General features: G+C 33.9%; 1 protein-coding gene across 1 annotated transcript in view; it reads left to right on the forward strand.

The window, feature by feature from the left end:
• Positions 1–16,370, forward strand: part of LRRIQ1 (leucine rich repeats and IQ motif containing 1) — a 110,933-nt gene that overhangs the window by 14,387 nt on the left and 80,176 nt on the right. Inside the window, exons 10-14 of the mRNA XM_009646331.2 lie at positions 2,005–2,198; positions 2,941–3,068; positions 9,272–9,345; positions 9,643–9,736; positions 13,794–13,970. Coding sequence (XP_009644626.1) covers positions 2,005–2,198; positions 2,941–3,068; positions 9,272–9,345; positions 9,643–9,736; positions 13,794–13,970 — 667 coding nt within the window. The remainder of the gene's footprint in view (positions 1–2,004; positions 2,199–2,940; positions 3,069–9,271; positions 9,346–9,642; positions 9,737–13,793; positions 13,971–16,370) is intronic.

Genomic DNA, 16,370 nt, shown 5'->3' on the forward strand with positions numbered 1-16,370 from the left:
ATAGCTATTGTTGGTTGCATCATATGTAAACCAGACAATATCTTCTGGAAATATGCAGAAGACTTTCATGCTCATTTTTAATTTTGCATGTGTACAGAAGAAACATTAAAATACCATCTGTTTGTATTACATTATTCTCTCTTGTGTATGTTTCTGTTGGACTGCATTTGATAGTTTCAGAATAGACTGTGATCCTATTGTATGCAGCCTTGTCATGGCTTTTCCAAATGACATTTGGTCTAATTAAACAAGACAGATGAGGAGTAGGAGATGTAAAAAAGGTGCTTTGTGCAGCATGCAGAATAGGACATTTCAAAGTCCTGTATTAACTCCTTGCCTTTTCTTACTATGTGTGCAGTCTCTTCTCTCTGTCCCACTCCAGACTAATTCAGTGCTTTTAAAGTTTCCAGTACTGCTATGCTGGCAAATTAAAAGTGGAGATTTAAGGATGGCTCTTGTGAAGAAATCTTGGAAGTTGTTAGTTTTAACACTGTCTGGAATGAAACTGTTTTGAGACCGCTAGATGGTGCTGGTTCCTTTTTTATTTTTACCCAAGGATAAAAGAAAATATAGAACAGGATCTTGCAGTCAGGATAGTATGTCTACAGTCATGTTTGAAAGTCTTTCAGAATAATTAAAGATTTGTATATTTCTTTCCTAAAGCACAGTTTTGAAGTTACAGTATGGGACATTTGTTTTAGATTTAGGATTATATCTCTTTAATATCAGGCGATTGTGTTATTTCCACTAGGTGATTTCCATTTTTAAATGGCTATGATTTGAAGACCTATATTTGATTTGGTTTTCCTAAATGTACTGCTAGTTTTGGCAGTAGTTTAATTTTTTTACTTCTGTTTTCTCCTTATCATTCATTTTATTTCTTTTCTTTCTCTTCTGTGTTCTCAGTAATCTATGGTGCAAATTGGTCTCTGGTCTCCTAATCCAGTTTGTTCTCAGAGGACAATCATGACATTTACATCTGTAAAGCTTGCCCAGCTTCCTTTTGGCATGTTGGGAAGTTTTGGGTGAGATAAAGATGAGACAAAGTGTTAGTTCCAATAATCCTGTGAAGAATACATGAAAAAAGTGAATTCAGAAATTCCTTATTTTAAATATGTTTTGTAAAGGGTGCCCCTTCAAACGAGTTCTATTACAGAGGTACAGAAAAACTGCTTGGACTTGTAGCAAGTCAGACGCATCAGTGCTCCAGAAAGGAAGTCATTGCAGAACATTAGCACGTATAGGACCATGGAAAAACAGTGTGATTTTTGCCATTGTAAGAGGATGATTTGGAAAAAAAATCTGTGAAAGAAACGGAGACTGACAGGAATCTTTCCCTTTGCATCCTTTTGGGGTAGAGACACATTCTTGCTCTTTACACTAGCTGGCAGGAGTAAGTTTGTCAAGAGTGTAATGTCTATAGAAGTATAGCTTTATACTTAAAGGCACTAAATTTTCTTTATTAAATTCTTCTTTAAAAATATTTTATAATTCCTTAAACAAGATGCTTTTGAATAATAGAGGTGGTGCTGACCTAATTTTTAATGCAATTTGTTCTCACCTTGCTGATAACTTTAAAAAAAAACTTTAAAAAATTAAATAATAAAAATTAACTTTTAAACATAAATACTGTTTCCATTCTAAGGGGTGATTTTAGGAGGGTTGGTAGCATTTCACAGAGCCCATAGGTTCTGAGTAGCAGTTATAAAGCACTTAAAGCGTAGTAAGTATAGTTTATCACTAAAAGAATGTTCTGTTCCAACAGAAGTGCTAAGGGGGTTATGAACTGTTATTATTGCTTGGTTAACAGGATCAGAAACTTATGAACTGTACACATTGTATATTTGATAAGGTCAAAATACAGTAATTATTTTTAAGCCTTATACAGGACTGATATTAATTGTTACTATAGATAATATAAATATATTGAAAGTTCAGAGTTTTCTTAGTACTTGCAAGCCAATGGGTTTTTATTCAATTATGGCTTAATTCTTTAATTTTCAGGTGGTCTGGAGTCATTGAAAAATCTTCAGCAATTAATTGTAGACCATAATCAGTTAATCAGCACAAAAGGTCTTTGTGAGGCACCTACTCTCATTCACTTAGACTGCTCTTTTAACCACCTCACACAAGTTGAAGGTATTGAGAATTGTGGACTACTTCAAATTCTGAAGCTGCAAGGCAATAACCTCCAGGAGGTAAAAGCTTTGAATTCAGTGGCTGTTGAGCATACATCTTTGTTAACAGTTATATTTTTCAGAATGCTGATCATGTGCTCTTTGTTCACTGTGGGATGTTTCATGCTCTTTTTTTTCCCCTATTAGTGGGAGATTTTTCAAAGATACAAATGGCTAGCAGTTAAGTATTTTCTTGCTCCTAAGTCCTTGAAAAATTGGCCTCTCAGTAGTTATATTTCCCTCTTTTGTTTGTAGCATCTAGTCTTCAGTTTGTATTGTATGATGCTGATTCTTTGTTTAAAATATAACAAAATATTATTATCATTGCATATAAGTAATAGTTCAGACTGATTTCATATATGCTGATCCTCCAAAAATTGAAGTTTGTGCTGCAGCATATAAAAAAGTAGTTTGCTAACTGTGCACTTAGTCATATTTACTGACAATGATTCTCCTATGAATCCAAGAGAAGAAAACCATTGTCAATAAGCAGCAAATAACTGCATAAATAAAATAGTAAGACTATGGTTCTTGGGCTCTTGACTTCTTTTTTTAAATGTATATTGAGTATTCAGACTAGGTAGAAGACATTAAAAAATACCACCTGATACGTAGAAATTGTGTGAAAATTGGTACATACATAATAAAGAAATACGGGTTTTGCTTGTATTTAGTAATGATTTATGAAAAGCATCTGGTAAGCATTCCATTGTTGGTTCTCTAATTTATATTAATTGTAAATAACCATCTCTTTTCTATTTAGCTTCCAAGACTGGAAAATCATGTTCTCCTAAGGGAACTATATTTGGATGACAATAGTATTTCTGCTATGAGAATTCTTTCTTGTTATTGGTTGCCTCTTTTGCAGATTATTTTGCTGTCTCAAAATAGGTAAGCAAGAAACATTCTTCCATTTACAAAACTGATACAGAGGAACTTGCTAACATAACACTTACCTGAAAAGCGTAATTCTCAGTATGGAATATCGCTATCTTTTCCAGATACTCTTTGAAAATACATGTTTGACAAGTAATGGCATTAGCTACCTTTAGCTAAGAAAATTTGAAACAACATTAACTATGAAAAATAATTTTTTCTATTAAATGTTATATGAAAATAATTTTTGAGCATTGTAGCATTATTAAAACCATGGTGCTTCTTTTTTTCCTTTCTTTAGCAATTGTTTTTCGAGTATGTCTTTCAAACTTTCTATTTCACAGCTAGCTTATTCAAAACAGACTTTGAAGGCTATGCTAAGTGCAACTACTAGAGTTAAAAAGGGCAAATGAGAATGCTGTTTTTTATTTTACATTCCTATGTTAATGCCCTCCAAAACAAGCATATTTGCTTTAATTTTTCACTCTTATAGTTCAGTTTGAAAGATATAAAATAAAAAAGAAGGATCAAGTCCAGCAGCAGAAAACTAGATTATGCACTCAAGTACTCCATAATTAGCTTTCTGTTCATTTTCTAAACTATTCTATACATCTGCAGAATTAGAATGACCAGACATTCAGGAATCAAAATTTTTATTTACCCACCCCCTTCTTCTCAATTTAAATTCTGCTAAAAAAAAAGGAACAATTAGAATTTACAATGTGTTGGTAGTAAAATTAATTTTAAATTAGTATAAATTAATTATTTTTCTATACCATTACCATTTTGCTCTGAATAATATTGATCTCAGCTAGACAAATAGAATATACAGTTACACACAATATGCAGGGTATATACTCTGAACTAATCACTTAACTCTTCTGTTAGTGAAGAGAAGGGGATGCTTTTAGAGTGTGATTCCTCTGCCATTGTTAGCCATTTGCTTTGAGATTAATCAGAGACTACAAGTGCCTGTTCATCTTCATTTAGTATTAACAGAGTCAAAATGACCAGCTCACATGTAGGTGTCTACACTTGAACAGATGAATCCCATGCAATGTGACATTTAGTTCATCTGAGTGAACTGTAGCTGGGAGCCTGTGGGAGAAAAGATCTGTAAGACTGAGTCCTGTTGTTATAAGGAATGTACTTCATGGAAAATTAATATTATTTGAGTATATGCAACCTATATTTTCCTATAACTTTTCAGATTGTTTTCATGTCATCTCTAATGAAGTAGCATGCATGTCAACTCTTTGATGTAAATGTAACACCTAGTTATATTCACAGAATCTAATCTTCAAGTTGCTGAGCTTTTAGGGGTTTGGGGTTTTTTTTGTTACTTTAATTCTTCTGGAGTTTGGAGAAACTGCTTCCTGCCTGTGACTAACACGAGCATTATTTGTTAAGTGTTAGACTCTGAATCACACTTATTGATTTAATTCATGTTCTTCAGTTGGATGTTTTGGTTTTTTTTTTTTTTTTCTTGTCCTGTTCAGCTTTCTGTGGAACACACAGTAATATGGCTTTTTCTTCCTGTAGTTTCCTCCTCTTTCCCAGGTTTGTTTTTTGTTAACATTAAGGTGCAGCTATACTGTGTGCAATAAAGAGTTTGTACAACTGCTTGAAGTCCTCCTGTGCCTGCTAGGGACAGAACAAACTTAGGAGCACGCTTCAGGCATAGCTTGAATGCAGCCTCTGGATCTAGGTTTTGCTGGACTGGCCATGTAGATGTACCTTATGTCGCTCACCTATCCCATGAACTTACAGTTTTTAATGTCCACTGTAGTGCTTATTCTGGTTTCCCAGGCCAAACTGACATTCAGTGTTTGGTCCACTGAGTTCCTTCTGCTGGACTGGGGGAAAGCACATATTTTTTGCATCAGCAAACTGGATGTTCTGAAAATAAGCACACACCTCCTCCCCAAACAATTCCCTTTCTTTCCTTGGTGTACCTATAGCTTATCTGAAATCTTTGTCACAAACAGGACAAGATAGCCTTAAATGTATATTAAAAGCCTCGAAATTCTGGGCATTTCAGTAGCCTGCTCTGTTACACTCACTTTATGTACACTTATAAGCAGCTCCATATGTGTGTGCTATAGCATAAGTAACTCGATGTTCTATAGAAAGAATGAATGTAATGGAGTATGTTGTATGTATGGAATGTAATGGAGCTGTTGAAAGAAAAACTGTTTCTTTACTTTTATCTTACACCTAGTACAATTTTGTGAGGTTTTTTTTCAAGTGTGCACTGAGTGCCATTTCCTTTTTTCTGACTGCAGGAAGTCCATATAATGGTAATGCTGTGAACCTGTATTCTTTTTAAAAGTGAACTACTGTGGAAAAAAAAAAAAAATTCTTACACTCATTTACAGATTTTTTTTTTTTTATTATTCCTGAGATGCTATGTCTGCATCATAAACCAGAAAATGCCAAACATAAAACTCCAAAAATTAATGGTTTTAAACCTACAATCTAGCAACAAGGAATTATAATATAACCAGTAGCGATTAACTCCTTCAAATATAAAAATAGCAGCTATTTCACCACTACTGCTTTTATTAAGTGCTTTATTGTGGCTTTCACATACAAAGCATATACTTGGTCAATGTGCAATTGACTAAAGCCAATGATGAATATCCTCTTGACTTGGTTACTGTAGAATTGGGACTGTGAAGATCTGTGCTCTATTTTATAACAGCTGGAGAACACAACTGTTAAGTTAGTTTTAAAAAGGCACATTTTCTTTTTTTCTTCTGTTGTGGGTAAAGATTTAGGTGTAGGAGAGAAAAACCTTGCCCCTGGGACTAAAATTAAAACATACTTAATACGTGTTAAGAGTTCATGTGGTATTTATATTTACGTGTAATCCCACTTAATTATGTAGCTTACTTCTTAATGTCTTTTTCATTTAAAAGTTTTACAGTGAGACACTAAATCCATCTGCTGTTCAGGTAGCCATAACTTTTTTTTTAACTTCAAAGTAGACAGACCTATCCCTCTTAAAATTTCTGTTTTGATATGGAATTAATATGGCAAAGTTCTTTTTTTTTTTTTTTTTTTTTTTGTTATCTCTTGTTTTTCATTAAGATAACCTAAGCTTGATAGATACAAAAATTAATATTTTTTAAAAATGGAGTCATCTGCAAAAATTCCTTGGAAACTGGTTTGGCCAGAATCAAATTCTCTGTGAACATGTTGCTCCCATGTTTTTGCAACTAGATGCATACTCTTCCTAACAGGCTTATAATAGAAATGCTAAAAAGTCAGCTTAATTCTTTCTTAGTATGTATTGTTCTCCTGTCTTAAATATACATAGATGTACAAGTTGAGCTTACTGTTATTGCAAGCCATCATGTTTTGAGAATTTGACCACTTTTACAGAGTCGTCATAATAAATCTAAGTGTCACTGGATGTTGAAATAAGTCAGTCAAGAGAAAGCTATACTTATGTACAGTGGTTTTCCCCACCCCATCCTTACTAGTCTAAATTTTTTGGATCACTTTCAGTAATTTTTTGCTGGTGATAAGTTTATCTCTGAGTATGTGGCACCATGGGCAATGCAGTTGAAATATTGCCTACCAGAGTATTCAAGAAACAAGTGGCTAACTGACAGATTTCCTACGTTATATTGGATTACTATTTACAAATAGGGTGAATATTGCAAGCTAAGATATTTTTATTTTTAAAGAATTAAAAAGAAATATGTGCTTTACTTAAAGATCTACATTAATATACATTTATTTTTAATTATTTTCCCTCTTTCCTGCTAACCTCTTCTTAATGATAATTTTTCTGGGGAAAAGCAGATGCACAGGAGGATTTGGATCATCCTGAGCAGTAACTGCTATTCATGTTCAGAAAAGCTATCTTTATTTTTTCGGATGCATACTTGCAACTATTCCAGTCTCTTAAATCTTGTTTTCTGACATAGAGTTTCTGTGGCTATGTGTGTCCTGTCCTGCTACAGCCTTAACTGGGAGCAGAAAGAGGAAGCTATAGCTTGCTTTTTTGTGAATATCTTTTACTTTTGTGTCTTCTTTGTAATTTATATCTCTCTTATGCCCAGGGCTAATGTGACAAGGTCAAGTAGTATTAAGTTTTCAGTAATGTCCTTTGTCTTTCTGGTTTGAATTTTCTTAGGAAAAAAATTAACAAAGAATGTCAGTAAAGGGAAAGCTATAGAATGACGGGGAAACATTTTAACTCTCATAATGCCAACAGCAGGCAAAGAGAGCCCAGTAGACAATTTCTAATTCATCACAGCATATACTGCTAAAGATCCAGAGAAGTCACTCACTATAAACAAAAAATGACTGCATTATCTTTTGTCCCCTGTGCAAAGTACAATGTTTATTTTCCTGGATATTTCTGAATGTGTGAATCTATAATCTGAATCATGGATTTTCAGTCTTTTCAGCCATACTGTTAGGCACTAATATCTATGATGATATTTGTTACAAATATTGAATATGTTTATGTGCTATTGACTGGTCATGAGAACCTAAAATGCTGATATTTGTAGTACTATGTACAGATCTACATGTAAGGCTTTTTAGAGTTAATACTTCTTCATATTTATTTGATTCTATGGAAAACTGGCAGAGAGATAATAGAACTAAATAGGACTAGAACCAGGATAACTTTACAATATGGTTTGAGAATGAAATGGAAGTAGAGTGACACATACTCAATTGGCTTTATATCTGTTTCTCTGAATTTGCTGTTAAAATGTTATGTTGTTATACTTGTATGACTTTTTTTTTTTTTCTGGTTTGCATGTGGTCACCTTTTCAGTAAGATTAAAGAACCTACAACCAACATTTGGTCCAGAATTCATGTACCAGAGTTAAATCCAGCTCTGTCTTTCAGTTGTAATGCCTGTGCCAGAAACACAACATAGTCACACATTTCAGCAACAAATAAGCATTTTTTTGCTCTGATCAGCTGTAAGTTTGTGGAGTGAGTGGGTTTTGGTTTTTTGCATGGTCATGTTTCTGACCATAAGAATTCTGATTTATAGACCCTCAGGAAATACTGCTTTCCATGAAAATTAGCAGTCACAAAGTGACCACACACATGGCCACTGGTGTTACTGTTCTCCCATTATGCTTAGGCCTTGTCCTTACAGGGATGAAACAAGTTATCTAAATGTCGGAGGTTTTTTTTAAAAAAAAAGATATAGTTGATTTAGTATGTGCTTGTACATAAACATTCTAGTTTTAGTTGAAGACTAGGGGGTTTTTTGCATCTTGATTTTAATTTTTCCTCTCTCATATTTAATATAAAACAAAATAAGCTTTTAATATGAAAGGTAATATTTGGAAGTAGCCTGGCAGCTGACTGGACCATTCGGCATTCATTCTTAGTTGCACCAATGCAAGTTGTAACTAAATAAACTTGAATAACACTAGACACTAATGTTTTAATAGTAGTGATAATACACATCTTACAGTCCAAAATACTTTGTACAGATGAATGTCAGCTCAGCTTCCTTACATTTACTCTTCAATACTACAAATAAGAATTTTGTCCCAGCTTTGCTAGTGCTTTGCTGCTTTATTGCACAAGAAAAGCTCTGATATGCAAGAAGAGCAATTTCATAACTCTCTGTATAATCAGCACCTATTTGACGCTGTCTTACAGAAGTAGTAAGACAGAGGAAGCACTAAAAGTATATTGCAGGTTAGTGCAGCTTTGACCTGTTAAGAAATACAACTGTGACAATTATGTTAGCTTTAGGATCTAGAAAGTAATGCGCTGTGTGGAGAAGAGAAACAAACTGACAGGAAGTTTGACCAATGAGAAATGAATGAAGAGGAAAGAAGAAAAGCAGATTTTATTTCTTTTCCAGGATCAGGGCCTTCTGTTAGTTTCATTCTAGTTACAGAACCTAAAGAAAAGCCAATTGAGTTGTGTAAATTTTACTAGACTCCAGATCCTCAGCAGTAAATGCAAAAAACAGAATTAAATATTTACCAGATAAAACAAACCATTAATGAGTAAATATTAAACTGAGCTACTGAGAAGGCTAAGAAATGTTTTCAAATTAAAATTTCAGTAATTCGTTTTAGCACCTTGGATAGCTAAATTAATATATTCTTATGTAAATAAATGAATTGTCGTAACTGTAAAAGATTCTGGCGCCTTTCTGTTTATGAATGGCTGTTCTATTTAATTGAAAAAAACCAAACAACTTCTGTTTTGTTCTTAGATTAACTGAGCTTGTGCCTTTAAATTCATTTGTATCTTTGGAAAAGCTGGATATCAAAAATAACTGCTTGTCAGGTGAGTTGTATAAAAAAAACCGTAAAACACCATCCAAACAAGAACTCCTTAATTAAATTATACGCTTATTTGGATTTGATTGTTCCTCTTTATTTGTGAGACATGATACAGAAAACATACAAATATTTTCCAAACATGAAGTTATAGATATTAATTATAACTGTATAGGTAGCAGAATTGCTTGTAGTACTTCATGATGTTGATACATTTTACTTTCATGTAAGATTCTGTGAGAAATAATATGGTACTGCATTCAGATTTATATTTAGTTTTCTTTTATTTCCTACTACAATACAGACCTCAAAGGTGTCATTACATGGTTAAGTGGCTGTCATAAACTAAGGGAGTTGTTAGTCAGTGGAAATCCTCTTCTCCAAGAAAGAAATTGGAGGTAAGAAAATAAATTAATTTGCTAAATCACAAAGTTATAATCAGCCAAAAACTAGGTCTATATACATCTTGCTCATCAATCAAAATCGGCTAAAAACTTGGTGTACATACATTAGTTAAATAGTAGAAATGAAGTAAGTATGAACACTACCACAAGTTGGAAAGTAACAGATAAAATTCAATTCTGTGATCTTTATTTTCTGAGAATTCCAGTTTGTAGTTTTGTTTAAACAAAAATCTGTATGTTTGACCTAGCACTTGGAACCTTAGTAAGAAACAGTTTCTACTAAAACTCAACAGTGGTCTCTCTATGATGTTTAACTGTTACCCTAAGTGAGTGTATTTCTTTATAAGAATTTCTTTAGGCAAATGCAGAAATTATAAAGATGATATAGGTCTTCTTTGTGCTGTTTATTTGTAACTGCTTCTTTGCTACTGATCACAATATTTTCTTTTTCAGCATGAATTCTCGTTGTTCCTCTTTACTGACAAGTTTACCACCTTTAGTAACTTTAACCTTCTGACTGAGGTTTTCTCTGACCTTTATTACCCTATTTTACATTTCATTAAAACTTTTGCACAAAGACATGACCGTCCACTCAACCTTTTTCTCCTTCTCTTTCATCTGCATGGTTTAAACCCTTTATTTTTCTCTGATTATTAATGTTCTTATACTGCTTATTTGCCCTTCTCAGAACCATCAGTTTCTGTCTTTCTGATAGCTTCTTAGAATGTTTCTTTTTCTGCTTTGCTGTCGTCTTTTTTTTTTGTTATTTACTCCCTTCCATCACTTCATCCATTCACTGCTTAACAGTCTTGCTGCTGTGACAGGTTCACACTGCATATAGCTAGAGAAAGGGTGGTGTCTATAATAAATGTATCAAGGAATCCTTGGATTAGCATTCTTTAATGAAAAAAAAAAAAGAAGAAAAATTTGGAATGAATGGTTGATTTTTCTTTAGTAGTTGAAGCTTAGACTTTTCTTGCTCGAAGAATTGTTTGTCTTTACACCAAAAAGTAATAGCTCTTATGATTATGAAAGAGACACAGATGTAAAAATAACGCTGTTCTTTGCCCTCCAGTGGTCTATAATGCTGAAATAATAAACCGAAAAAATTGAAGAGCTGGTCCTAGAGACTATTATATGTCTATATATAAAAACTCGATAGGGTAGAAAGGACACTTGACATATGAAATGAGATGTAGTCACCAGAATCCATTAAATGAGTAGTTGTGATAGGATTGTATTTGTAAGCCATAGAAATAAAATTGTATATGGATAGATTTTTTTTTTTGTATATTTTTTTTGTATTTTAGTAGAAGTCTCCTGGTTTCTTGAGAATTCTGTGGTCTGAGACCCCGTACGTGGGCTAATGCCATCAATACTTAAAGCTGTCTGAGAGAATTGCTCAGCAAAAATGCAGTAGTGCTGTTAATGTGTTCTCTCATCTTCCTTAGAACTAATATTTCTAGTCTACAGGCTTTCAAGAGCAGAATGACAAGTTGGAAATGCAATTTTAGATTTCAGGTGATTTTCCAGAATACACACGTTGAAATGGTAGAGTGTCTTTTACTGATCTCTTACTATACTTCCATTAAATGTACGAAGTATTTAATCAGTAAGAATTTAAACCATTACCAATTCTTTCAACTAAGGAAATCAAATATTTACCTAGGAAGTGTTGACATAATAAAATGTCTGAGGAAATTAAATGAGAGACAACAGTTGGACTTCCATTTTGGGTGTAATTAAAACAGGTGACTGAGGGGGTTTTTTATTAGAAAAATATGATTTTTTTTTTTAAGCTTAGCAATTTTGAAGAATGACAAAAATTGTTCCTTGTGTAATTTCAAGTCAGTTAAAGGTGAGGCTTTACACTGCAATGTTACAGAAGAATGTGTTTAGATAAATTGTGTTCACAGTTGCTACATCAGATTGCCTGGTATAACAACAGCAAAGTTTGAGGTATATGTGTTTTTGGAGTATGTGTTGTATTAAGAGGGAAAATAAAAACCCGAGCCAAACCAACAAAAACACCCTTACATGTATATCTTCCATTAGAAGATTTTTGTACAAATTTCTGATTAGTATTCCAGTGGAAAAAAAACTATTTGAAACTTTTAGTTGGAAACGTTCGAGTACTTTAAAAGATAGGTGTACAAATACATTCTTTGTTGATTTGTTTGCTTTTAATGAACAGACTTATTTGCACTTCCATGGTTCCTGCAGGTGATTTTGTGACTAAAATTCAGTGACTGTGACAATATTTTAAATTCCCATTTGCATTGTTTTAATTCCCACTATCTTACAGAACTAACTGCTATTTCACTTGTGACCTGGAGGGGAAAAGCTTTCCGAATTCCAGTTTAACTATAAGAACTGACACTTTAGATTGCTTGACCCAATAGAGCTTTTATGATTAGACAAGAGATTCATTTGTCTAAAGGATTTAAAGTATGGGATACTATAAAATATGGATTTGCTGAATACAGCATTGACCGTAACTTCAGGCAATATGTTCCAGTGAACTTTACATAACCCCTTGATACCAACAAAGGAATTAGTTGTAAAATTTCCCAATTGGTTTTGTACTTTCATGTCCAGCCAGCGATAACACCAACAAAAGCGGACTAGTAAGAAATTGTTTTTTAAAAATTAAACCCTGGGATCAGTCTGAGCACTCCTAGGGGAATGTGTTTCAATGCTGTAATGATTAATAGAGCCTCTTAAGTGACAGAATATTCACCAGGAAGTTTTCACTAAATGAAATATTGACTCAGCCCTTCACCAGGAGAAAACCAGCTGGAAAAACTAGTGTTGAGATCCCATAGCTCTAAGACACAATACTTCAACATCAATCAACTTTGATATGGCACTTTTTTGATGTATCATTCAACATCAGCTTTGGTATTTTCTCTCTGTGTTCAGGGACTGTCTATCTAAACCCATCATTTTATTCCAAATGTATTTCAGACAGTGTTATTCTTACATCAATGAGCATTAGAGAAGGAAAGATTTATATTTGCAAAAAACTAATATTCCCTTCTATTGAGCTACATTTTGGAATATTCTCAGTCATAGAAACTGTCTCTGATTTTAAACTTGTTGTATATTGTCTGAGCTGAGTAATAGTCCTTTACCTTCTCAGGGAATAGTCAGAGAGTTACAAAATTTTGAAAACAGTATTATCTTTTTTACTAGTAAGAGGACTTACAGCCTACAATAAGTATTCTTTCAAGACTAAGCTAAATTAATGAAAATATTGTGTGTTGATATATTGATTTAAATAATTTTGTAGTCTTGAAACTTTCAACAGATTTGGTCAGGTATATGAAATATGTGAAACAAGGTTGCAATACTAATTATATTTCACAGTAACCTAAAAGAGAGCATTGATGATGCTGGTTTTTTAAATCCGTAGATAAGTTTCTCATACATATTTTTTCTTACATCTGTGGCCCCAACTGTCCTTTTCCTAGCAAATAAATGTCATCTCTACCGTTATCCCTTTCACTGACCCAAATTCATTATTTCAAAAGCGGATTTTTTTCCTGTCAGTCATACTAAATATCATATTGTTTTATGCAGTGTAGGCAAATGGTAAAGGGACTAAGACCAACAATGTTAAGTATTCTGTGCAGGTTTTAAATCTAAACCTTTCAATGTGTCAGCAAAATCAGTGTATCTTAATCCTGTGACTTAGTTTACTGTGTTGCCTACTAATCAAATGCATCACAGGTGCCTATGCACAAGTGTGTCAAATTTTTATGTTATTGTTTAAGTAGGTAAAATGCTAGCTTTAGCAAATTGAGATTGTTGCCATTGACCTCCGTGGAGTCAATATTTCAGCAGTGGTCTTTATACCAAAAAAGTATTAAGAAATCTTGCTAATTTCTGTGGTTTATTAAGAATAAAGTTTTAGTTAATATATTAACTTATGACGTAAGGACAAATAATTAGAGAACTATCATCATGTTCTGTCTTGTATCATTGTATAAAATGGGAGTTTTAGCATTGGGATTTTTTCATAAAACTAATTGAGTTTTTATTTTCTAAGGCCTTCCTTGTGTGAGGTACTTCCTAGTTTACAGTTTCTTGATGGTGAAATCTTAAACTGTCATACTTTACCCACAACTAAAAGAATTGAAGGATCAGAATCAAGAACTTTTCTGGAACTTTGTCAAGTTCAAATTGAAGAAAATGTTCTACTGAAAAAGAAGGCTGCTGAACTGGGGTATGTATTTATGTGAATATAAATTGCATTCAGAAATATGTTTTCATGTATTGTTAGTGTAGTATTTAGTGTCTTATGAATTTTTCTTAGCTTTTTGCCTGGAAAAGTATTATGTTAAGAAAGAGATTATAATAATTGACTTCAGTGCAAAGAGTATTTCAGACAGATATTAAAATATGTGGACCTTGACTTTTGTTTGCTTAAGTTTTAGAATGTGGTTTAGAACCCTCAATTAGTAGCAGTTGAATGAATTTATATACACAATATAATACAGTGGTGTGAAGGAATAGTAACTTAAATCCTGAAAGGCGTATAAACATACTAACATGATTTCCAGCTTTAGCTTAATCAAACCTAATTTGGCTATTGGTGCAATATGCTCTATTTTTTTCCTGCATTTGTTTTCCATGACTGTATTATTCACGTTCTAAATTATTGCAAAAGATTTGACCTCTTTTCTCTTAAAGTAGTGGATCAGATGGCTCTGATTACAGGTCTTTGATTTTGTCATACTTACTATCTTTATCATTATTACCATAGTTAGTTATCCAGTGGATTCAGCTTAGACTTTGCAAGTGGTAATAATTTATACCTGCTATCTTTTCATCACTTTGCAATATCTAAATAGCTCAAACTTCTCATGTTTTCATACTTAGTAATATTGCTTGTTTTCTTCTTTCTTAGTTCTTTGTAATTTTCTAGCAGGTTCACAATATCCTTGTAGTCCTTTCAATATCCAGCTTGTCTGCTGATGTTTGGAAAGACAGTTTCCTTGATCCTGTCAAGTACTGAGCATTATGCCAGAACAGGTGAAGCACATGATGTTCGACAGTGCTTTAGTCTGAACTTCTCCTTGTGTACATTGTTGGCTCAGGAAAAGTATCCATGTTTTTTTTCAGAATCTGGCTGGTTTGCATTTACATGTAAGCCTTATCTCCATGGTGTCTTGTTACCACCTAACAGGTTGTTACGTTGATATATTATTGGCTGTTACTGAGCTGCAATAAAATCTTCATAGCTCAGAAGATTTATTTGAAAACACTTTTGTATTAAGAATCAGATTGAAAGTGATTTGGGAGAAATTTTATAATACAGTTTTCTATGACAGATGTAATGTCTAGGTGGCTTCTAGTACTCATGTTTCTCCATTAAACTCTCAAGATACGTCTTCTCTACTGTGCTTTTTTGCTTCTGGTTTCCGGGTGGGAAGCTGATACTTCCTAATCTATTTACCATTTTGAAATAATGTTTGTTCTTTTTCTTAAAAGGAGAGGCCAAAAAAAGTACTCCTCCTTTATGATAGAGAAAATTTTCTTATGTCTGAGATTTAGGACCTGTTTCATCAGTGTTCTTTGCAGAAAAAAGTGCCAATCTGTAATTAGGATATGACTTGTGAGAGAGCTGTAGTAGAATCTAAGGACCTAACTTTCACATACATTTCTGCAAGATGGTAAAAAATGGGAGAGAAAGATGATTTTCACAAAATTTAATGGTTTGTTTAACCATGATCTACATGAATGGACAGCTAGACAGATAAGAAATTTGTTGGGTACTCAGGCTCAGACCATCCATTAACTATTAATAGTTAATGGCTCATGCTACTTTTTGGAGGCTGACTTGTCCTTCTAACATCTTTGTCAAAGAGCTGAAGCAAGAGATGGGAGCGCGCACTTACCATGCTTGCAGATGACAACAATCTGGAGGAGACAGTTTACATGCCTGAGGGCAGGGCTACCGTTCAGAAGGACCTAGGCAAGCTGGGGAGACAGGCAAACAGGAGCCTTGTGAATTCAACAAGGACAAATGCAAAGTTCTTTACCTTTGAAGGAGTGACCCCTTGCAGCTTTACAGACTGGGACTGGCTGGCTGAGGAATGTCTCTGCTGAAAACGACATTTGGATCTGGGCAGATAAGAAACTGAACATGAGACAGCAGTGTGCCCTGGTACCAAAGAAAGTTAAGAACATCCTGAGCTGTATCTAGAGGAACATAGCCAGTAGGTTGAGAGAAGTTACTATTTCCCTCTCTTCAGCCCTTATTAACTTGCGTCTAGAATACTGTGCCCCATATTTTGGGTCACCAATACATAAAAGACACCGATAAACAAGAACAAGTTTGGCACATGGCTCCTAAGATGGTCAGAGGGTTCAAGCATGTGCTCAAGAAGACAGAGCCAGGCTGTTTGCAGTGGTGCATGACAGAAGGATAAGCAACAAGGACCTAAGCTAAAACAAGGGACGTTCAGACTGGTGTGGTGTGTTGATTCCAGGCAGTAACTAAGCACCCACCAGCTGTTTGCTCACTACTGCCCCAACCAGCAGGTTGGGAGGGAGAATCGGAAGACCAGAAACAAGAAAAAGCCGTGGATTGAGATAAAGACAGTTTAATAAGTGAAAGAAA

Source organism: Egretta garzetta, unplaced genomic scaffold (genome assembly GCF_000687185.1).
Source record: "Egretta garzetta isolate BGI_Z169 unplaced genomic scaffold, ASM68718v1 scaffold68, whole genome shotgun sequence".
NCBI lineage: Eukaryota > Metazoa > Chordata > Aves > Pelecaniformes > Ardeidae > Egretta > Egretta garzetta.